This window comes from Vicia villosa, linkage group LG1 (assembly GCF_029867415.1).
Source record: "Vicia villosa cultivar HV-30 ecotype Madison, WI linkage group LG1, Vvil1.0, whole genome shotgun sequence".
Taxonomy (NCBI): domain Eukaryota; kingdom Viridiplantae; phylum Streptophyta; class Magnoliopsida; order Fabales; family Fabaceae; genus Vicia; species Vicia villosa.
The window spans coordinates 40,415,855-40,441,886 of NC_081180.1; the positions used below are offsets into that span (position 1 = coordinate 40,415,855).

The 26,032-nt window shown below is 32.0% G+C and overlaps 2 protein-coding genes and 1 non-coding gene across 3 annotated transcripts; 1 reads left to right on the forward strand and 2 right to left on the reverse strand.

The window, feature by feature from the left end:
• Positions 1-3,288: 3,288 nt before the first annotated feature.
• LOC131635066 (uncharacterized) lies at positions 3,289-5,499 on the forward strand. The gene is made up of 3 exons (XM_058905670.1): positions 3,289-3,972; positions 4,556-4,655; positions 4,762-5,499. The coding sequence occupies exons 1-2, from the start codon at positions 3,499-3,501 to the stop codon at positions 4,640-4,642; spliced, it is 561 nt and encodes a 186-aa protein (XP_058761653.1). The 5' UTR covers positions 3,289-3,498; the 3' UTR covers positions 4,643-4,655; positions 4,762-5,499.
• Positions 5,500-5,910: 411 nt separating this feature from the next.
• On the reverse strand, positions 5,911-7,767 carry LOC131635056 (probable xyloglucan 6-xylosyltransferase 5). Its single transcript, XM_058905661.1, has one exon. The coding sequence runs from the start codon at positions 7,507-7,509 to the stop codon at positions 6,172-6,174; it is 1,338 nt and encodes a 445-aa protein (XP_058761644.1). The 5' UTR covers positions 7,510-7,767; the 3' UTR covers positions 5,911-6,171.
• Positions 7,768-21,271: 13,504 nt separating this feature from the next.
• Positions 21,272-21,378, reverse strand: LOC131645385 (small nucleolar RNA R71). Its single transcript, XR_009297010.1, has one exon. It is a non-coding gene; the product is annotated as a small nucleolar RNA R71 (small nucleolar RNA).
• Positions 21,379-26,032: the final 4,654 nt, after the last annotated feature.

A 26,032-nucleotide genomic window follows, 5' to 3' on the forward strand; every position in this document is an offset into this window, starting at 1 on the left:
AAAACATAAACCACTATAAAGAGACTTCTTCTTCTTCTTCTTCTTCTTCTTCTTCTTCTTGATTCGATCTTTTTTCCTATAAAGAAAATGAACAAACCTTTAAAATTATTTAAATAACATCCTCTTAACATTTTTTATTGCAAAATCATTAATAATTCGTTCATAATCAAGGTACTTCAAAAAAATTATTTTTAATTGAAATCAACGCAAGACTATTTAATCTATCTTGTGACATAGTAGATCTCAAATAAGATTTTAATAATTTAAACTTAGAAAAATTTCTTTCAGCAGATGCAACACTGATACGAATAGTCAATATTATTCTATAAGTTATGCATGCATTAGGAAAACAATTAAAAGTCTTTAAAGAACTCAGTATCATATAGCTTGATTTTGATTCAACAATTAAAACTTCTCTGATAACATTCAATTCTTCAAACAAAATTTTACCATCAAGATCAAGAGAACCGTCGTGTTTTAAACAAGTTTTAAGATATTTACAACATGTTTTCAAGTAGGGGTGGCAAAAGGGGCCGCCAACCCCGCCCGCCGCCCGCCCCGCCTTATGTCCGCCAAAAAACGAACGGGGCGGGCATGCCCGCCAAGTAAAATGGGCATAAAAGTCATGCCCGCCCCGCCAAGATAGCGGGTTGGCGGGCGGCGGGCTTACTCGCCTATTTTTATTTATATTTTTTTAATAAATTAATAGGCTTTTTTTACTTTTTAATTAAACTTTTCACTTATTTTTTAAAACAATTTTTTATAAAAGCAACTTTTTAACAAATTTACTTAAAAAAATATTATATACATTTATAAATAAATGTATAAAATAAGCCATCAAGAATTGCAATTACTAGAATTAACTAAAAAAAGAGTGAGTTTTGGAGGAGGGGCGGACTTTGGCGGGCGGCGGGCTTTGGCGGGGCGGGTATGGCGGGCGGCGTGTTTTGACGGGGCGGGCTTTGGCGAGCGGCGGGCCTAAACTCCCAACCCAACCCGTCATATTTTGGCGGGTAAGCGGACCGGCCCGGCGGGCCACGGCCCGTTTTGCCACCCCTATTTTCAAGTTCCTTTCAGGTAATGATCTAAGCATTTTAATACTAAACAAGAATCCAAAAAAAATTTCATATGTGTTATACTGCTCAAATCTTCTATCAAGTGAGCCAATTGTTTGATCTACAATATATATGAAATAATGATTCTGAAAAAGACTTTTAAGAAGACTAAAGATTCAATTGTGTGGGTAAAGATGAATTTTCATCATAGTATTTTTCTACGAAATTGACATTTTTGACTAAACACACATTCAATCTCCATTTCATTCTCAATCTTTTCATCACTAGCCTTAACATTTACAAATCCAGATTCTCTATATTTTTTCAAATACTTGATTAAACCTTTTACTAGTTCTATAGTCACACCAATACACATGTCTTTTTTTACAAATTTTTGCTAATTTCATTAACAACAGTTATTAATTCAAACCAAATAATCATAGCTACTAAAAATTCTAAGTTTCTAATTTCATTAGTTGCTAAAGATTCGACTTCACTCTTAATTTTTGGATAATTATCTTGTTCAGCTAGTTGAATTAGTGCTTTTCTTACATCTGAAGTTTGAAATTTAATTGCATATACACTATTCACATGACTTTCCCAACGTATTTGCGACAATGATTTAGTAGTTAAACCTTTCACATTGTCTCTAAGAATTAGAAAGAACACAAATTCATAAATTAGGGTAACCTGATGTGACTTTTGAGTCTTAATAAAGAGTTAGAAATCTGTCTTTTCAATGATTCATATTCCCTATATCATTATTTTAATTTTATTGCCCCAATTAGACTCTTTAGTATATATTAATTTATTTTATTTTAGGGGAATTAATCAATTTTATTCTACTATATATTTTACATAAGGAAAATTACATTTATTTATTAATTTTTACTTTGTAGTGCCCCTATAATTTTGTTAGCCAGTATTTTTCAAAAAAAAAAAATTCTACCAAGTATTTTCATAATAGAAATTCTTTTTTAATATATGTATATAGGTAAGAAATTTTTTTTTGGTGCCTCTAAAATTATGGGGCTTGGGTTGCCGCCCTGTGAGCCCGTGCTTAAGGCCATTCCTGGTGGAGACAATCTTCACTATACTAGTGGGTTTTGTAAGGATGAGTTCCGCCCAACCACATTTCTTAACAATTGTATTAAGTGAAATGTGTGGTTTAAATTTTATCTTACTTAAAATAAAATACAACCAATAATTATACTCGATTCATTACTGTGAAATCTCAATAGTGAGAGAATCTCTCTCTAATAAAATTAAATAATTTTTTAATAAGACATTTAAACTGTTTATTTGTTAAATATTCTTTTTTAAAATTTTAATATAATAAAATCATATAAACTTCAAAAAAATATTTCTCAATAATAAGTTTACGAAAATATATTCTATATAACTTCAATTTTTTATAATAAGGCGTAACAAAAAATATTTTTTTTTTAAATTTTAATAGAATCTACTTAAACTATTTTTAAATAAATATTTTTTCCTTTATCAAACATAGATAATACCTGAAAAATTATATATTTCCACTTTCCTTTCTACTATAGTAGTGATACATGACAAATTTGGTATGTCAAACTTTAGATTTTGTCTTTCTTAAGAGAGCTTGGTAATGCACCGCTTTCTTACTTTTTATCCTTTCCTTTATAATTCCGTTTATCTCTTTTGATTAAAAATAGAATAAAAAGTGTTCTCACTTTAGTTACTATATATATATATATATATATATATATATATATATATATATATATATATATATATATATATATATATATATATATATATATATATATATATATATATATATATATATATATATATACACATATATATATATATATATATATATATTATTTATTCAAAATAATTGTTATAATTTAGATGTTGATTTAAATTATAATAGATTTATAAAACCAAACATTTTAATATAGTTCTAGAATACCACTATTAACTTTAAAGTTTATTTAGATTTTTAAATTCTAAATACTAACTTATAAGTCAAAAAATTTAAACATATACTAATTTTGCATCAAATATTCATATTCAATTTTACTTAAACAAAACTTTTATTGACTAAAATTTTATATTAACATTTTTATCTAGTGCACATGCTCATCCACTAACTGAATTAACTCATCCACTAACTGAATTAACCAAAAAATAAGTATATAGATAATAATAATCTTTGGGAGAAAAGAAACCATTAAAAGATAAACATTTATTAGGTGATTTGTTTGTTCCTGAAATTTTGGTGGACAATAAATAAGCATTTGAAAAACTGGGTTCAGAATCTAACCTAACCCAACCCTAATTTCAATTTGAAGTTGTTACTAATGGAGTAAAAATCGAAACTTGGAATGACAATTCTCTTCTCCGTGATTACACTTTTCCCAATTTCTTTCGTTTTTCAATTCTTCAACAATTAGAAACAACAATGGTGGATCATCACGATTTGCCAATGGTAGTTATCACCGATAACAAAGACGATTTTTCTGTATTTCCCCCTATCAATCACGAGAATCTCAATCTCATAACAAATCATCAAACCCCATCTTCACAATCGCAATCGCAATTGCTATCAACCCCTTCTTCTTCATCTCCATCTTTTTCCACTTCTGATTCTGACAAGTGGGGTGAATTTTCTTCTCTCTCGCCGCCGCTCGATTCTAGTGTCCGAAAAGGTGGTGACTTTATCGGGTGGATGAGCATTGGCTTCCAGATCTTGCGTTCTAAATTCCTTTCCGCAGTTTCCTCTTGCCGGAACCCTGGAGGGGCAATTCGGTCATATGGGTTACCGGCTGCCGTCGTGGTGATTATCGTCGTGATGATGATGAAGAGGAAGGAGAGTAGGAGGAACCTCACACCTAATGAGTCTCGTCTTCTGAAAATCATTATGGAGAAAGATGGGGTTCGTTCAAATTCTATTACTTTAATTTTTCAATTCGTTTACTTTTGAATTTTGATGACTTGTTAACAAATTGCATTTATGCTATGTTAGATATGTATATTATGCAGTTGGGTATATAGTTAAATACTTATATAGCTTTTCAATAAAGGTAAATTTACCCTATAGCGGCCCCTATAGTGTTCTGCACCGCTAAGGCTCTTCTCATAGCGGCCGGTCTCCGGTCATGATAGCGCCACCATTGGCTGTTATTGACTACTTGCTCATGCTAACCTAGCCTTGTTTAATATTTTGTTTTATTCTGCTCAGCTACATTCTTCTCAAGATTGGACCCATGGTTTGCATGTTTCGCGGTGTACACAAATAGAGGATCCAATATTTTGATCACGTTTTTAGTTTCTATTTATTCTCCATTCAAAAAAGTTTCTATTTATTCATTCACTTCTATACAATTACAATAATGTTTGCCTTTGTCTGTTCTGTAGTACATTCATTCACTTGCATGAAGCCCTTTTTTTTGGGAGTTTCCTGATATCCTCCATTCCTCTGGTGTTTTGTTTGCTGACTCTAATTGTTTTATTTACAGAAAATTGCCCAACTTTTGCACCAGATTGCACAAATGAATGAAATACTGATAGATAGTCACAAAGCTTTGACTGTAAAAAAAGGTTAAATGGTTGGCTAAGGTTTGTGAACATCGTAGCTATTGTAAAGCACATTCATGAAGAGCTTTTCTGTTTACTGATACTCTTTTCTTTACATTTGTACTTTGCAATTTGTGTGGTTCTGCAGGTGTTAGTTAGGATGTAAATTGACAAGAACTAAAAACAAATTTTGATTCTCAGTGCATATTCTCTGCAACAGAAAAGTGAATGAATTGTCAAAGATTGGGGATTTTATCATTAATACAGAAAAACGAACTGTCCTCAAGCTGGCATTATTTGTGAATGATCATCTGTTCAGCGGCAAACCATGGAATTTTGGTAGGGATGCTCGTAGAGCACACTCTAAGTCTAACTGTACTAATCGTTAGTTAGCTAGGTTCTTCTTGTTCCGATAATTAGCACAAGTTGCATTTGTACAAACTCTTGATTTCAAATTGATGACTATTTTTGTTTAGTTTTAAGAAAGTCTTAAACTTTGTTTTCTTGGACAAAAGTCTATTTTTGTTGCTGAGGCTCTATTTTTTTGATGAAATTTTGAGGCATATAATGTTAGGTTTGATTGATGTTCATGTGTATGAAAACAAATTATGCAGAAAGGTTTTTGTCTATGGTACCTAATAGTATAATGATGAAGCAATAGTGCGTAAAAATAATGAAATAATGACATTTTCAAAAATAAGTGTTTGGCAAATCATTTGATTTTAAAACTCTAACTAAATTATAAAGAAATTATGAAGCAATAGTGCGTAACAACTCATAATTGTGGACAAATGTTGTGTTGGTATTGACCCAAGAACAGATCATGTATTCAAATTAGTGAAAAATGGGTCAAATTGATCTAAAGTTGGTGGTAAAAATTCAAATTAGTGAAAAATGGGTGAAATTGATCTAAAGTTGGTGGTAAAAATAAAACCATTTGATTTTATCAATATTTCAATTTGCATGTTTGTTTTTATTTTGTTGTACTTTTTAAATTTGGATTAACAAGGCCACTATAGCAATTTGGATTTTCCTAACACACTTTTGGATACTTTTTCTCCAATTCTGCCTGTCTTACATAGATATTTATCCTCTCGTTACAACTTACATGTTAAAGCAACCTCTTTAGCATTCTAGACTATACCAAAAGTTGACTTCAAATGATAATTCGAGCTAACTGTTGAAAATGCCACCTTTTATCCCTTCAAATGATGATTTGAGCTAACTAGCCAAGTACACTATAACAGAAACCAGTTATTTCATGTTACAAATTTTAAAAAAAATTCAAGAGGAAATGTATATTAAGTTGAATTCATGCCCCAAATGAGAAAATTCAGTAGAAGTTCAGTATACAGCCGATCAGCAAATAATTTTGTTTTGCTGATATCTCAAAAACAGCATAAAGAAGATAACTTATGAAAGAATTACATCCTAACATTTCAAAAATTTCCCCAGACAACAAACAAACAGAAGTTACATGTGAACTGTCGCAAAATAAAATTCCACTTCTAATCAATCATTGTCTATAATAATCACCACTTAAACTAGTTACTTCTCACTAGCTTTTTGATTCAGTATTCTCTATAGGATGCCTTCGAATATCAAACTGGTCGACAAACTCCAAAGGAGTAACCGTCTCATTTCTGATTCTCTTAATCTTAGGACTCAACAGACCACGATGCCTGAACCCATACAGTTTTAGCACCTGATTATCAGCAAAATTGTAAGCCCTCTCCATACTACTAAGACACCTCTCAACCGGATAATCTCCATAGCTTCCACACGGCTTACAACCCACGAAATGCGTCACAAACGGCCATCTCTCATCTCCTAACCCCGGATGATACTTCTCAATCATCTCCTCGTACCTATCAACCAACCCAGCCCAGTAACCATGCAAATAGTAAGAATTCTCGAGAAACACCTTATCCATCCACTTTTTCTTCTTAGACAGCAACAAATATATCAACGCAGACTGATCATCCGCCTCAAAAGCCGGCCGTCCCTTAAGATTAGCAGTCAAAACCTTACCAGCCTCTTCACGAACCGGACCTTTCGGACCCATAGGAGCCCACTCATCAAGCAAATCCAAGGACCACTGACAGTTCCTAAACAGAAAACTCCCAGTATTGATAGCAATCCACGACTTTTGCTCGAACAACAAATCAGGGTAACCATGAATAACCATATTATAGTCATTATACTTCAACAAAGGAAGCTGAAAAACCATATCAGTGAAAAAAGCATCACTGTCCATCCACCAAATCCACTCAACCTCAGGATGCGACAACATCAACCTCCTAATCATAGGCAATTTAGCCCAATAACCAGCAAGCTCCATATCAAGATGAGCCATATTATAAACAATCTCAATCCCATGTAATCTACAATAATCAATCTTATTCTTAATAGACTTCAACAAATAATGATCACCAATAGGATTATCACAAGGCTTAGGAGGAGACCCAGTAAGAAGCAAGATTCGAGCTTTACCTCTAACGAAACTAGGGTATTCAGGGTTTTGATTAAGCCAACTCTTCCGCTGAGAATCCCAGTCGGAGATTTTGGGGCCAAGTGTGAAAGTGGCGTTTGGATTGAAAAAGGTTTCTTCTTTGTTGTCGGGATCAGAAGGGTCGGCGTCGGATCGGATCTCGGCGAGGATGCGGTTTGTTTCTTCGATAACGCTTTGATTGACGGCGTCGGAGTCGGTTGAACCGAAATTAACACCGATGGTGCCACGTAGGACGAGGATGGTGACAAAACCGCAGAGGATAGTGATTTTAACGTTGTTGAATGTTTTATAACGGTTACGGCGGTTTTTGTCGTTGGAGTAGGTTGTTGGTAGAGCTGCGCCACTGGTTCTCTTGTGAACTGATGAACCATTCTCTCTCCCCATTTTCTTGCTCTCAGTTTCTATTGGCTCAGTCTCTGTAAGAGACGAGTCTCATGAATTTGACGATGATAGCAAACAAAAACCAGTTTTCGATTAGGCAAAACAAAACACAAGACAACAAATCTGGTTTATTGGAGAAGATGAAGACAAGAGTTTTGTAGTAGTTCAAAGATGGTAGGTGGGTTTAGGAAGGAACTAAAAAACATGTTCTAATGGAAAACAAATCATGTTCTAAATATCATGTTTTTTTTCTTCTAATAATGTTGTTAATATTGCGATGTGAACATTAGTTTAGTTTTTTATACTTTTTTTTCCTTTTTTTTTTTTGACAGCTGTTAAGTTCATGTACTACTTGATACTATAGCACCTATTACGCGTGTCAAAACAAATTTTAATCGCTGACTTGTGCAAGTAGATTTATTTTTTTTATTTTTTTAATACGTGTTTTTAGAATTTTATTTAATTATTGTGTTTATATATTACCATTTCAGAATAATCTTTATAGATTTTGTTAACATATATGCTTAAAAACATATATTAAAAAATTTTAAAATTAGAAAAATTTATATTTAAAAATAAAATGTTAAATTTAAAGGAGTTTGTTATTTGACTTTTAAAATATGGGCAATCCTAACCATTGTCTCCGGGACGAAATATTATATGCTCAATGTATATTGATACACACAATATTCTTTTTAATTTTTAAAGAGTGTCCCGAGAAATTCGTTAGCATTTTTCTTAAAATATTACTCCACATTTTTTTATTGTTTTTTTTCTTATGGTTTATTTAGTGTGCCATATTAAGTAATGAAAATTTTGATTTTAAATGAATTAGTTATAAAAAATAGATTCTAATTAAAAATTCTTTGAAGATAAATTAATATATGTTTGAATAATTTTTTTAAAAAAATCACATTTAAATTAAAAAATTATAAATTTTAACTAAAACAATTGTAAAAAGCATAATAAATTGTGCTCGATAATAATCAAATATATCTAAATCAATTTTAGATATGGCAATAAATAAAACCCATAATATTTATTATAAATACAATAAATAAATTTATATTTTAAATATAATATATTTTTAAATAAAATATATGTTTAAATCATATAAAATAATACTCAAATATTTAACATAGGAGAAGTTAATAGAGTATGAGAAAATTGTGAAGTAAAATACTATAACTAAATATTAATTTGATTATGTTAAAGTATGGTGTTTTAAAGAGAAAGATTGATTAGAATCAAGATAAATTTAGTGAGGTGAACAAAGTAATATGTTATTTTGGAATGGGACAATATGAATATTAGTATTTTTTTTTAAAAAAATTATAGTAATACGAGTCTAATGAACTACCTACGACTCATACGGAATATCTCTAATAAGTAGCAAACTTTTTAAGGCCGGACTAAAAAAAAACTCTGAAAATTGTGACTCTAATTTTAAAACGCTACCCCTATAATTTTTGGGCTTGAATGATCGACTCATATGTACTAATGTAAATAATTCAACTCAACAGCTTTTAAAAAAAATATATAATATATATTATAGTATTTGTTTGAGAATCGAAATTAAAAGTAGTTTATATACAACATCCTAACACTTCAATCCAACAAGACATATTTTTTAGAAAGACAAAATCGTGAAAATTCTCACATTCAAAGTAGACAATATCTCATAATTGCAATAATGCGAACTTGAGAGTATCAATACATAAAGATATAAATATAGCAAAGGGACTTAAATTTTAAGAAAATTATTATTAAATCTATTTTTTAATAATTATTACATTTTTTTCGTAATAGTAGTGAATTATACCAAGCAATTGAACTTGAGTGGTAAACGAGCTTCTGCTAAAGACGAAGATTCGGAGAATACCGAGTTCGATTTTTGGTGGAAACAATATTTGATCAGTGTCATAACCTCTCCACACGACCTCTTAATTACTAAGACTTAGTTCCCCTAAACACCATAATAGAAATTTTATATTAAAATTAATTAATTTCATTATATTAAAATTATTTTTTTGAGGTCTCAAATTCGTGAATTTGTGGCTTGTGTGATTATCATAAATAAATAAATCAGCTGTTTTTAGTTTTTAATGTACATTATTTGATTATGTTTTCTTGATGATTTGAATTATTATTATTTATCAAAAATCCATTTTATTCACTAGACATAGTATTCGAATCACATTACAATATTATATGGTGAAAATCACAATCACAATAAGGAGAACTAAAGTCAATGCAGGGTGTGCTATAGCACTGGGTTTCAAATTTTAGTGGGCTAATTTTTTTTATATAATTAGATAAAAAATATTAAAAATAAATATAAATGTTAAAGACATAAAATTTATATAAAATATTTATAATTTAAATAGTATTTTGATTTTTTTTGTGTTTTATTTGTTTAATATACAATTGTAATTTTAAGGTGTTATTTTTAATTATTAAAATTAATTTATTTTTAAAAAAGTTTAGGCCTATTTCTTAAATTAAAACAGGGTTCCTGAATTGATTGGGTCGACCCTGCTCAAGACTTAATTGATTTGTTTTTGTAAAATTATTTTTTAATTCTTAAAATTTTAAAAATAATGTAACTTATTTGATAGTTTAATTCTACAAAATTATTTTTGAAAAATATTCTTTATTTAAGAGTTTTAAAAACAAAAAAAATAAATAAATTAGGTTTTAAAAATTCTGCTTTTTAGTTTTTAGTTTTGGAAATTAAGTAAAGGAAAAAACAATGAAAAATTGTCCACTTTTCTATTAATAGCCAAAATCAAGAATTCTAGGAACACCTTCACTTTCTTGAGAAATGGGGAGGACCTAATTCATGATCACGCTGAATTGGCAAATCATGTTGTTATTTATTTTATTAATATTTTTTGTCTTGTAAATTATACTCACGATCTGTCTTTGGTGAATGAAATTATTCCTTGTTTGGTTGACTATAACATGAACCCATTGCTCACCAAGATTCCATCTTTTGAAGAGATAACAAAGACGGTGTTTAACCTTAATAAAAACAGTGCACCATACCCTGGTGGTTTTAGAGGAGTGTTTTCTAAATTTATTGGCCTATCATAAAAAAAGATGCTTGCAATGCAATTCTACAATTCTTTTAAAGTGGGTGGATTCAATTCCAACACTATCATCATGTTACCTAAATTCAAAGAAGTTGATTACTTGGACAAGTTCATGCTTATAGCCTTGGCCAATTTCAAATTCAAGATTATTTCTATAATCCTTGCTGACATGTTAGCTCTTCTCATGCCAACTTTAGCCTCTAATGAGCAAAGGGACTTCATCCAAGATAAATGTATTAAAGACTACATTTGTTTAGCATCTGGAGTTATAAATCATCTGGATCACAAGGCTTTTGGAGGCAACCTTGCTCTTAATATGGATATGACTAAAGCTTTTGACACCATAAGTTAGAGATTTCTTCTCCATGTTCTTCACAAATTTGGATTTAACCAAATCTTCGGGTTAATGGATTCAAATCATCATATCTTTAACCTATCTTTCAGTTGTCATCAATGGTGCTCAACATGGTTTTTTCAACTACATCGGAGGAGTTTAGACAAGGAGATCCCTTATCTTCTCTTCTGTTTTGTCTTACAAAATAAGTTCTTAGTAGGAGTTGCAAAGCTTGCCATTGAAGATTCCATGAAGCTCATTAAAAGTAGCAAAGGTACTTACTTTCCTTAAGATGTTCTTTATGCAGATGCAATTCTCATTTTCTACAAGGGAAAGATCTCCAACATTCAGACCCTTGTTAATTTGTTCAACAAGTACTCACATGCTTCAGGCCAGGAGATCAACACAGCCAAATCATCCATTTTCTCTACTTCTATTCCTTCAGGTAGGCTTCTCCACCTTCTACACATGTTCCATATCATCAATTTTATCTACTTCTATATGTTCCAATCTTCAAGGAAAGGGCAAAGTCTTCATATGTGGAGTATATTGCAAACAATATCATCTCTAAGATAGCTACTTGGAAGCAGGGGCGGAGCCAAGGCCCAGCTAGCCCGGGCAGGCGCCCGGGCTCAACCCCTATTTTCTTTGTACTCCCCCTACTTAATAGTCGATTTTTAGACAAAATTAGGGGCAAAATTAGTAAAAGTATGGTGTGAAAATTATAACAGATGAATAATCAATAGTGTAAAGTTTTTGCCCAGGCTGCATAAAATTTCTGGCTCCGCCACTGCTTGGAAGCGTTACATTCTTTCGATGGATGACAAAGTTATGCTAGTGAAGTCCATAACCCAAAATATGCTCACTCATTTGGCAATGTTGGTTTGGTTGCATTACTTAAAGATATTGAAAGAGCTTCTAGAAACTTTATTTGAAATGGAGATGTGAACAAGAGAAAGCTTGTCATGGTGATTTGGAAGAAATTATGCACATCTCAATCTAATGATGGTTTAGGTTTTAGAAGATTGACCTCATCCAAGGATCATTAAAAAAAGTGTAGACAATTCTATACTTTTCTAGTCACACCCTCCTTAATCATTCGACTAAAGAAGTAGGATATTTTTCATTGAAATTTTTTTCACCAAGTAGAAGTCGATCTAAAACTAACCACTAAGAAAGGAGAAAAATAAACCACTGTATATTATTAAAATAATATCTTGCTAACTACCAAACTAAATTATTGAATTCATTCGTAGTTGTTGAACTAATTCATTAATATTAAATAATATAAAATTATGTTTAATCAATTTTATAATTTTTAAATTATAAAATATTTGAATTATTTTATTAAAAGATTATAATTTGAAAAAATAAACTATAAATTTCTGAAAAGACTATGATTAGCAAACAAAATCTTTTTAACACATTAGTGTATAAACTATACAAGTTATAAGATATAAATTTAAGATACAACATGGTGAGCCTGAGTTTTCTTAAAGAAAGAAGTTTATAAAATGATGTTTGATCAATTATTTTTGAAATCGAGATTTTATCCGGCTCCTACATAAATTTTGTTAGCTGAAAAGGATAACACAACAAAAAGACATTACCATATCCGACAAATTTAATGACACAGGCAAGTTTCAAACACACACATGGCTACACGACATTAGGCATGAAATTTATATAAATTTAACATACCATTGATTATTTTCGATTTTGATTTGAATAAGTTTAGCGTCACTCTCTAACATACATATATCATCCGTCGTCCTTGATTATAAGTATTATTTTGAGAGAAAAAAGGAAATGCACTGACAGTGTAAAGTATTTTTACACTGTCAACCAATGAGAGACATGCATCAAAATAAAGCCCATTTTTAATTTTAAAAAACTGTAATTACATGGCAAATTAAAGCATTTTGATTGGTTGTATGTGTAAAACTATTTACACTGACAGTGCACTATCTTTAAACTCTTAATTTGATGAAATATTTTATCACTAAATATAAATTTTGAAAATTTCTTTACCCACCTCCCTATGGGGGTCATCCCCCGCGAAAACCCCACTTTACTCCTGTTTCGGAAATGCATTTCCGAAATATTTTTTTTTCTAAATTTTTCCAGACTTCGGAAGTGCATTTCCGAAAAAATACCAAAAATTAGAAATTTGATTAATTCGAAGATGCATCTCCGAAAAAACAAAAAAAAATCTAAAAATCCCAAAAACTAATTTTAGGATATTAATTAATTCATATATCATAAATCTGATATAATTTATGAGTAATGAATAATAATAATTATATATTTTGATATAATTTATAAGTTATGAATAATAATTATTATATATTTCTATTCTGATTGATATTTTAAAAAGATTTTTTCTTAATTTTATTTAATGAATAAATTTTATATTTAATTCTATATAATTCAAAATTTACTTATGGAATTAAAATGTTTTTTATTTATATAAGTTAATAAAATAATTTTTAACTTTAAAATTGTCTAGAAAATTTTGATTCACCTTGATTTTATTGATTCACCTTGATTTTATACCTATGAATTGTATTGATTCACCTTGATTTTAAATTTTTTAATAATTATTGAATTCTTTCGGAAGTGTATATCCGAAACATTCCAAGACCAATTTGGTCTGGGAATATTTCGGATATGCATCTCCGAAGACTCCCCTCTCAAAAAAAAGGTGTTTTCGGAAATGCATCTCCGAAAACTCAAAAAAGGGGGTGTTTTCGGAAATGCATCTCCGAAAACATCTTTTTTTCGTGTTTTCGAAAGTGTATTTCCGAAATAAGACAAATTTTAAAAAAAAAAAAGCGTTTCGGAAGTGCATTTCCGAAGTGAGAGTATTTTGGGTTTTTCACCAGAGGTGACCAAGAAGATAGGGAGGTGGGTAAAGAAATTCTCTAAATTTTTATATAGTTTGTTAAATGCTTTCTTTTTCTTTCAAACAAACCTTCTATAAATATTATTAATTCATTTTAAAATATGAAAAATTAAAATTAGTGAAATATAAGGACACTTCTAGAGCATCTGCTAAGAGCATCTCCAATGGTGTAACCCATTTTTGGGTTCTTTATGGGTCCCACTAGCCACATCATCTTAAAATAATTTTTATAATTTTTATTTTAATTGTATAATTCTAAAAAGTTATTATTGGGCCCACAACTTTACCTCATAAACTAATTTGATTGGGTACCACAATTTTTTCATAGTTGCATTGCAATGCAATGGTACTATGATGTGGCATGTCTAGGTGGAGAACTTATTAGAAGGAACTACCATTGGAGATGGTCTAACAAAGTTAGTGAAATACAAGAGAGAGATTCATGGATAATCATAAAGTAGTCAAACATGGTACTCCAAATTAGCTAGAATGTAAGCACAATAATGTCCTTCTCAAAGAGTATGTAGAGCACAAGAGTATCTAGGGGTCAAAGGTTAAAGTCGTCTGTGAGAGTGTGCAAAGCGATTTATAACACAGGATTTCACACTTTTTCATGTTTAAGTAATGAAATAAAAGTTTCCGATTATATATTTCACTGCTAATTTACATTTAAATAGAGGTTCTTAAAAAAATTTCAACTAAAAATAATTTCAACTTCTTACACAGGATCTCTCAAAAGTTTGAAACAGTTCTACATAAGATAACCGGACAATCTTTTGTTGAATAATTTTGAATAGTCACCAAAAGGTTAACATAAGCATGATATATATTTGTTCCAGGGGTCACTAATTGAATTGCATGAATGGGGTATGAAAAACTTAAGAGTTTCTTAAAATATTCGTGCCAACAAAGTTGAATACTAATTGAAAGGGCTTTTTTTTAGTATAAAATACATAAATATTCCCTCATAAGCATAAGGTAAATTGGAATGATTTCTCATGGTTCCTAACCAAATTAAACGTCAAAATCATGTTTTTCCTAGGTTTGCAACAGCACTGTCATCTACATTAAATCTATGACAATTTTTTTTATAGACCCCTATTTACTTAGAAATTTGCGACGAAATTCCAAAAACGCTTTTATATTTCAAAAATACATCTCTAAATATATTTTAAAAAAAATTTTTTATTCGGAAGTGCATATCCGAAGACATTTTTTTTGGAAAAGTTTGGAGATTCATATCCGAAATATTCCAATTTTTGTCTTGAAAATTTTCAGATATGCAAATCCGAAAAAATTCAATATTTATTAAAAAATAAATTAAAATCAAGGTGTATCAATACAATTAATAGTATAATTACTTGTATTAATTAAAAAATATTATTAAATATATATTATTATAATTATAATTAAGATATAATAATATTAGTCTAATCAATATTTAAATCAACACCTTATATATATATATATATATATATATATATATATATATATATATAAAATTAATAATAATAATAATAATAATAATAATAAAGATATTTATTTACTATTTATTTATTATGATACATAAAAAAATCATTTCATAAACTAATTTTCAAAAATAATTTTATAGTTAAAAAAATTCATTTTATAAATAAAATTTCCAAAACAATTTTAAAGTTAAAAATTATTTTATATATAAATGATTTTTTATCATAATTAATTATTAAAATAATTTTTATATTTGTAATTTTTATTTATTATTTTAAAAAACTATGTAATTCAAAATTTATATTAAAATATGAATAAAGTAGTAAATAATTTTATTCTTATTTGCTCTTTTTATTTTAAATTTTTGATAAATAATTTTTAATGTATTTAGTTTTTATATAATCATAATTGTTTATAAAATTTATCAAAAATAATAAAATTTTCTATAATTTTTATATTTTAATTTATAATTAGAATTAGAATAGAAATATAAACAGAATAATTATCAATATTATTATTCATAACTTATAAATCATATCAATTTTAAGATATCCAAATTAATTAATTTTTCAATTTTTTGATATTTTTTCGGATATGCATACCCGAAAAAATATCTGACAATATTTTGGGTTTTCAGAGATGCATCAATGAATTAACTAAAATCCCAACTTTTTTTTAATGTTTTCGAAGATACATCTCCGAAAGGATATTTTAGAATTTTTAATAAAGTTTTCACCTGAAGGTCTATAAAGAAATTATTTAGAACTATAGTCTCATCGTCTCCATGTTAGTGGAGATTTCCAGAATTTCTTAAAATATTCATGCCAACAAAATATGATAATGAACAAATTATTGAAATTAATGTCAAATCATATTAGAAATGTTATTAAATAATAATAATTTTTTTAATAATAAAAAATAGTTTTTCTTTGGATCATGTTAGAATTTTTTGGGTCATGTAATAAATTAATGTGTTAGGACTATTATTTAATTAGCCAAATTAAAGTGATCTATTTAATGTAAGGTTTATGTCTAAGGATGTAATTGTCATGAAAAATATTGAAAAGTCTTATTTCTATTTTTGTGATGGGTAAAATTGGAATAAGAAAACTTGAATAATCATGACCCTTCATGGAAGGGCATGAGATTCTAAACTTAAATAAACATGACTCTTCATAAAAGGGCATGTGATTCTTATGGGTTATGGTCCCCAATTGTAGACACTAAAAAATATCATAGAATATTTATTCTCTTTATCTCATTGAAAGAGAAATTAGGAATTAAGGAATCTACAATTGAAAAATCATTATCCTATCAAGATTATTGTATTCTCATTAAAATTTCATGGATCATAAAGGTACGCTTCCGCTTCTATTTCATTATGAATTAAGTATGAGTTCATAAAGTTTTAATTAATTAAGAAAATTTGCAACAAGTGGTATTAGAGCCACTCATACTTGATTCATGTATGAATTTTAGTAATTATTGATATTAAAGTTTTAAAATTTTTTTTTTTGAATTATTGGAAATTATATACTATATATGCCATCATGAATTATGAATAAATATGGATGATCTTTATATATAATATATATATCATGAATGAATGCATGGATTCAGTTTCTTTTCTTTATGGATAACATGGCTTATTGCACTGTTATATGTGAACCATGTATTTGAATTTCTTTGCGGAACGGTACGATTCCATGGCCTTTTTTTTATGAACGTTTTATTTGCTTATAGTAGTTATTACTAAGAATTTCCTTTTAATTAACTTTTGAAAACAGTGACTTTAATTTATTGTCTCTGAAATAAAGAAATTGATGCATTACAGCATCATAGTTAATTAAGTGTTTTATTGGTTTATAAAATATATACGTTGCACTGTGACTTGATTATTATGTATATGCTACACTACACTCTTGACTCACGATGCAATATTGTTCCTTTTATTTAATCAATTTTTTCAATTGATGCGTATTACCATATTATATATGAATTATAAATTGAATTGTTTTGAAACAATTGAAATGCAATTGAAAATAGCATCACTTATGCATTTGGTTTACTGAGATAGCCCACAAATTGGCTGTACTGGTTGGCAAAACCATGCGTCCTTTCAATTTTTTTATGTTCAAATTTTGTCCATGATTTATATGTATGAGTGTTTAATATTTCTTATAAGTAATCCAAAGAATATTAATAAAATTATTAAAAGGTATACATATATTTTATTTTTTTGAAATTGATTTAATTCAATTTGTCATAATTTTAAATTAAAGTTATTTGACATTTTAAATGATTCTATTGAGACTAGAAATCACCAAAGTGACTCTTCTTTTATGGATTTGATCATGAGAAATATTGAATGTTAGTGTGCATATGTTTCTATGTGAGTATTTGTTGGCTCAAAGGAAAATTGATATTTGACATGATTATATACACACACTTGTAATGATAAACATGTGATAATTTTAAGGCTTCACATGTGAATGATAAATCAATCCAAAGAGGGGTTTATTATTTGACATGTTTTATTATCAATGTTGGATTGTTATGGCAAGAGTATCACTAGCAATTAATATTATTGTACAAAGACTTGATATTGATGATGCACTAGATATCTTGAGATGAGTTATGACAATATTTGAACATATATTATTTGAGTTTATTTATGATTGATTTTAAATCATTAGTTCCGGTTTTTAATGATGCAATTTTAAGGATTGGAAGGAGAACATTTTAATTGTTCTTGGTTGCATGGATCTTGACCTTTCATTAAGGATGGAGCAGTCCACTTCTCCTATAGACTTCAATACCTTTAATGAAAGGAAAATTATGAGAAGTGGGATCGCTCTAATCGCAAGAGTCTTATGATCATAAAGTGCGGCGTTCTAGAGGCATTCAAGGATACTATATCTAAAGAAATAATAAATGCTAAAGATTTCCTTGTTGAAATTGAAAAGCGCTTTGCTAAAAGCGATAAAGTGAAAACAAGCACACTTCTTCAAAACTTGATTTCTATAAAGTATAAACGCAAATGAAACATAATAAAGTATATTATGGAAAAGTCTAATATTGCTTCCAACAAATTTAAGGCACAAAAAAAAAGCTTGAGTTTTCGGATAATTTACTCGTGCATTTGGTGTTAATATCTCTTCCTGGACAATTTGATCAATTTAAGATAAATTATAATTGACAAAAGGAGAGAGTACAAAGTGGACAAATTTTTATAGAACATTTAAGGACAAACTCCATGATAGCGGACCCTATGATAAAGGGGCTTCTACCCAAGGTCTTTCATGAGCAAGCTGCTCACATGGATGTTATAGAATTAGAGGATTTTTTGGTTTAGTGGGAGTTAGTCATTGTTGTTATTTATGTTCTAAGTTTTGATAGTATATATACATACTCATATATTTTATTACGTTCTGATCAGAAATAAAGTTCGGTTATTCAGTTCATTGCACTTTGTATGATAATATTAATTTTATTAAAGTAAGGAGGACCGGTTGAAAATTGACATGTATTGATCACCTTCATGTGATTTTTATGCTGCACTGATAACACGATTTTATATCGTATATTTAGCTTGAAATTCATAGATATTTATAGCATTTTCCATTTATTATATTGATTTATTATGATATTACGCGAGTTTTTGCTTTGTTTCAGGTTTTACACTCTTATTATGACTAATTGCGAAAAAGAGAAGAAATGGAGCTAAAACGACCCATATCTATGCCTAAAAGACGAAGAATAGGTGCTGAAGTAAAAAGGGAGTGCAAATAAGGCCCAAGTGTGCTGAAAGAGACCCAAAGACCCAATGAAGCAATCCAGCCCACGAAGGAAAGCAACCCAATGCACACAAGTAAGAGGAGACGCACATCTCCAACGTCCCTATGCCACATCAGCAAAAGGGAGACGCACGTCTCCATTTCCCTAAAGACTCTCCACTTGAGACGCACGTCTCAAGTCACGCACCCATTCTCCCTGAAGAATCGGAGACGCACGTCTCCAAGCCAGTCTGCAGAATCTCCTCTTTTCACGCAAAGCAACTGCAAAGCTTCCCCTATAAATAGAAGCAGTCACTTCAGTCCAAAGTGTTCGATTTCCTGCTAACGAAGTGCTGCCGAAATTGTACCGCGAATCATAATTTTCATTCTGCTTTCATTCAAACACTTATTTTCTCACAACGATTTCTACACCGGAAATTGTTGTGAACTTTTTATAAATCTAGCCTTACGTTAGATTTATCATTTTATTTCCTTGTTTTATTTTCTGCCCGTTTAACTTCCGAAGAACGATCCAGCCAACTTGTGGTGGAGGTTCGATACTTGAAGATTTACTTGCCATTTATTTAATTCAGGTTTAATATTTACCGCCTTATTTATATTTTATTTGCATGATATATTGTATGCTTATTAACATGCCTATTATTATAAACCGAATCTATTTATGCATGCTTAACCATATTAATATGTCTGGCTAAATTACTAAGGTGTCGGTATGTAGAGTAAGTTAACCGAGGGATCCGAAATAAATTGGCTTAATTATGTTTTATTAAATATCACTTATTTTTGGTTTATATGTCTAATTTAATTAGTAAGTCTTAAAACCAACAGAGCGAAAGTTTGAGGGGTTAAGACGGTCAAAGGTTAATATCAATAGAGCGAAAGTTTGAGATCTTTAACCAGATAGTAGACATAGGACATTAGTTTTAAGGATGGCGAAAGCGTATTAAAACTAATTGGGAATTATTTATTTTCAAAAATTGTTTTTACACCCGAGCGGGATGGCGAAAGCGTACGTTAGGGATATTAGCATGTTCCGAGTCAATAGAGCGAAAGTTTGAGATTAGGAGATTTAAATAGATAACAACTTCATAAAATAGGCATTTTATTAATTACGTTGTTTCCAAAAAGCTCTTCTAAAATCTAATGGGATGGCGAAAGCGTACATTAGGATTAGGATAGTAATCTGAATCAACAGAGCGAAAGTTTGAGACGAGGATTTTTAATCAATTTAATTAGTAAAGATTTTTAGTTAAATTATGCAAAAGCCAATGGACCTTCGGATTACCTTAAGTTAAACGAAATACATACTGATACCTGTCTTTTATTATATTCTTTATTTCTCACTATCACTTTCCCTTAGGAACAATCAAAATTTTAGTAGCCCTAGCTTTACACAGTAACCTTAGATAACGGTAGATCGATTCATAGTCCCTGTGGATTCGATATCTTTTAAAACTACACGACACGACTGTGCACTTGCAGTCATCAGATTTATAGACACGTAAAGTCACGATCAAGTTTTTGGCGCCGTTGTCGGGGACTATTTAAGTCGATATCGTAACTCACTATTACACCGTAGAGACTAGGACAATTCTTCCTTTTCTTTCTGAACGATTGTATGCCAAATACTCGTTCACAAGGAGGAGATTTAATACAACGAATTAACGAGATCGAACGTTTCATTAACGTCAAACGTCGAGCTCGCAATCTTCCCGAAGTAGCACCAATTCCTATTAATCAGGAATTGACTTTTACTGATCAAATCAATCAAATTATCCCGAAGTTAGAGATGGATGCTATTCGTCCTCTTAGAGACTATGCCGCTCCTTCGCGCGCTGAACCGCATTCAAGTATCGCACCACCTGCGATTGAGGCAAACAATTTCGAACTGAAACCTTCGCTGGTCCAAGCTGTTCAACAGAATCAATTCTCTGGAAGCCCTGTAGACGACCCTAACCTCCATTTATCTGTGTTCGTGCAATATGCCGACACTGTCAAAGCTAACAACGTTAGTCCCGAAGCTATTCGATTACGTCTCTTTCCTTTCTCCTTAAGAGATAGAGCTAGAGCGTGGCTTCAATCCCTGCCTTCTAATTCCATAACTACATGGGACGAATTGAAGAGGGTATTCTTAGCGAGATACTTTCCGCCTAGCAAAACTGCTATGCTTAGAGGTCAAATCAACGGATTTACCCCGAAAGATAACGAATCACTCTTCGAAGCTTGGGAACGTTACAAGGACATGCTTAGAATATGCCCTCATCATGGACTCGAACCATGGCTGATCATCCATACTTTCTATGGTGGTCTCCTATATAACACTAAAATGACTATAGATGCCGCTGCTGGCGGAGCATTAATGGACAAACCCCATGATGAAGCATACAAACTCATAGAGAACATGGCACAAAACAAAAACCAATGGGGTGGAGAACGAGCCGCTCTAGAGAAAACCCAAACCAAAGGAGGAATGTACGAAGTAAGTGGTATAGACCGCGTTAACGCTAAAGTATACGCTTTAACTCAAAAGATCGAGAACTTAACCATCACTCCTTCAGCCACCGCTGCTGCTGTAACACCTAACTGCGAGATTTGTGGATTGACTGGACATGTAGTTGCCGAATGTCAACTCTTGACTGGAGTCCCATCTGATCAAGTAAACTATGCTCAAGGAAACCCTTATTCTAACATGTACAACCCTGGATGGAAAAACCACCCGAACTTTTCTTATAAGAACAACAATGCGTTGTACGCGCCTGGACAAGCACCTGCTGTACCACCTGGCTACCAAAAAGCGCCTGTAGCTTCTCAAAATACCCCTAGGAAGTTGAATCTAGAAATCATGATGGAGAACTTCATAGCTTCCCAACAACAAACCAATAAAGACTTCCTGAACCAAAACATCCACAACAGCGAGCAACTAAAACAACTATCGAACAAAGTAGATGCTTTAGCTACTCATAACAAAATGCTAGAAACTCAAATCTCACAAGTAGCCCAACAACAAGCACCTACTGCTGCCCCTGCTGGCACGTTTCCTGCTCAACCACAACCTAATCCTAAAGGACATGCGAACGCAATAACACTGCGAAGTGGAACGAATTACGATGGACCCATAGATCCTAGAACTCAAAACGTACCCATGTCACAACAAGAGCCAAAGGAAACCCAAAAGACATCAACTGATGACCAAACTGCTAAGACTAAAGAGAACAATAACGAAGTGGAACCTGAAAAAGAGAAACCTTATGTTCCACCACCGCCTTATAAGCCACCAATTCCTTACCCTCAGAGATTAGCTAAATCAAAAACCGAAGCGCAATTTAAAAGATTCGTAGAACTTCTGAAACAATTAAACATAACCATACCATTCACAGAAGCCATAACTGAAATGCCTTCATACGCTAAGTTCCTAAAAGAAATCTTATCAAACAAAAAGAAACTCGAGGATAACGAAACCGTAATGCTTACCGCTGAATGTAGCGCTATCATCCAAAATAACATGCCTCCAAAACTAAAAGACCCTGGTAGTTTCTCTATACCCTGCGTAATAGGTAAAACCATTATAGAGAAGGCCTTGTGCGATTTAGGAGCTAGTGTTAGTTTGATGCCTCTTTCAACCTGTAAGAAACTAAATCTAGGTGAGCTTAAAGCAACAAGAATGTCTCTTCAACTAGCTGACCGTTCAGTTAAATACCCCGTTGGAATGTTAGAGAATATCCCTGTTCGTGTAGGTCAATTCTACATCCCAACTGACTTCATCATAATGGATATCCAAGAAGATTCTAACATCCCGATCATATTAGGAAGACCATTCTTAGCAACCGCTGGTGCAATTATAGATGTAAAGCGAGGAAAGCTTACTTTCGAAGTAGGAGAAGAGAAAATAGAATTTATCCTTTCCCAATTCCTAAAAGCACCTTCTATAATTGACACATGCTGTTCTGCTGATATAATCGACGAGTGTGTCAAAGAAATAAAATCCGAACCAAATAAGGAAACTGAGATCCTAAGAATTCCTATGCCGCCAATTCTTGAAGATGACAACTGGCGTGAGGAATATCAAGATGACCACCTGAGTGAATGCTTAGCTTTAACTCCCGATCCTATACCTGGACCTAAGAAACCTGCTATAGAGCTAAAAACACTTCCTACCGATCTTAGATACGAATTTCTAGACGAAGAACTAAACCGACCAGTTATAGTGAACGCCAACTTAGGACGAACCGAGACTGAAAAATTACTTAATGTCCTAAGGAAATACCCGACCGCTTTAGGATATAACATATCAGATCTGAAAGGTATAAGCCCTTCTCTGTGTATGCACCGCATTATGCTCGAAGACGATAGTAAAACCTCTAGGGAACATCAAAGGCGGATAAATCCTATTATGAGCGATGTGGTTAAAAAGGAGATCCAAAAACTGCTAGAAGCCGGAATAATATATCATATATCCGATAGTAAATGGGTTAGCCCTGTTCACGTCGTACCAAAGAAAGGAGGAGTTACTGTAATCACTAACGCTAAAGGCGATTCTGTAGCACAACGTACCCAAACTGGATGGATAATGTGCATTGACTATAGGAAGCTAAACAAAGCCACCCGAAAAGACCATTTCCCTTTACCTTTCATAGATCAAATGCTCGAACGCCTAGCTAAACACTCGCATTTCTGTTATCTGGATGGATACTCCGGATTTTTCCAAATTCCTATCCACCCTGACGACCAAGAGAAGACCACGTTTACCTGTCCTTATGGTACATTCGCTTATAGACGAATGCCTTTTGGACTATGCAATGCACCCGCGACCTTCCAAAGATGCATGATGGAAATATTTGCCGACTTCTTAGATGGAATAATGGAGGTCTTTATGGACGACTTCTCTGTCTGTGGAAGAAGTTTCGAAACATGTTTAGAGAACCTTGAACTGGTACTTAAACGATGCGTAAGCGTTAACCTAGTCCTTAATTGGGAAAAATGCCATTTCATGGTTCGACAAGGAATTGTACTTGGACACATCGTATCCGATAGAGGGATCGAAGTAGATAAAGCTAAAATTGAAATTATCGAAAACCTTCAACCTCCCAAAACCGTTAGAGAAATAAGAAGTTTTCTGGGACACGCTGGTTTTAACCGACGTTTCATTAAGGATTTCTCTAAAATTACAAAACCCTTAACTGAACTACTAATGAAAGACGCCGAATTCATTTTTACCGATAAATGCACTGAAGCATACCATACGCTTAAACAAGCATTAATCTCTGCGCCAATTATGCAACCTCCCGACTGGAATGAACCTTTCGAAATAATGTGTGACGCGAGTGATTATGCTGTAGGAGCCGTTCTAGGGCAAAGAAAAGATAAGAAACTACATGTCATATACTATGCGAGTAGAACCCTAGACGAAGCTCAAATGAATTATGCCACGACAGAAAAAGAGTTATTAGCCGTGGTATTTGCACTAGACAAGTTCCGTTCTTACCTGGTAGGAGCCAAAATAATCATATACACTGACCATGCCGCCATTAGGTACCTCCTAACCAAAAAGGACGCCAAACCAAGACTTTTGAGATGGATCTTGTTACTACAAGAGTTCGACCTGGAAATTCAAGATAAAAAAGGTACTGAAAATGTCGTAGCAGATCACCTCTCTCGATTGGAAAATCTAAAACCCGAACAAGTACCAATTGACGATGATTTCCCTTATGAAAGACTCATCGCTCAATTAGAAGCAAATGAATTCGAACCATACCATCCGAACGCTGAAACCAACAACTTAGCTGAAATAGCTTTAGCCCGCTCTGTCACACCTTGGTATGCAGACTTCGTAAACTACCTAGCTGCTGGTGTGCTTCCTCCTGATCTAAGTTACCAACAGAAGAAGAAATTCTTCCATGACCTAAAACATTACTATTGGGACGACCCACTCCTGTTCAAAAGAGGCCCTGATGGAATCTTTAGACGTTGTGTACCCGAGGAAGAAATAAGAAGCATAATAACACACTGCCATTCTGCACCGTGTGGAGTACACCATAGCACATCTAGAACCTGCGCCAAAATCCTTCAATCTGGTCTTTTCTGGCCCAACCTGTGGAAAGACGTTTATTTTGCTGTAAGAAACTGTGATAGATGCCAACGAACCGGAAACATTTCAAGACGTGATGAAATGCCTCAAAAAGGCATTCTTGAAGTAGAAATATTTGACGTCTAGGGAATAGACGTGATAAACCTGTTAACACTCAGTACCGGTTTAATTTTAAATGCAATATTCTATTTATTACTGCTACTGTGTTCTTACTGCATTACTATTAACTGCCATATATTCCTGGTTATCACTATTTTTTGCTGTTTATAGTATGATACAATGACACTGTTCTGAACTATTATTCCATACTTAATGACATCTGTCAGAACCTGTCTTGACCATTGCATGCGTGGAAAACCACTTACTTGAGCTAGGAGACGCACGTCTCCATTCATGTGGGACCAGACCTCAGCATGCAAAGGACAGGAGACGCACGTCTCCATGCCCTGTCCCCCAGCAGACTGACTGCCTGAGACGCGCGTCTCCCAAGGCCAGCAGTCTGCACCATTTGACCACGCATAAAGACCATATTGATTCCCTTTTGAATTTTGAATTTGAATTTCAAAATTCATTCTTCCTCATTCTTCCCCTATTTATTCCATTTAAACACCATAAACATCATTCATCCTCCATCATTCACCTCTTAATTCTTCATCATTTCCTAACCTTCCATTCCATTCAAACTTCAAACACCACCATTAATCCATTTTAATTCTCCATTAACCACACCATTCTCAAACCTCACTATAAAACCACACCACCACCACTCTTACTTTTCACAACCTTCATACCATTTTCTACCATTTTACTCTCATTTCTATTTTCCATTTTCAAAACTCA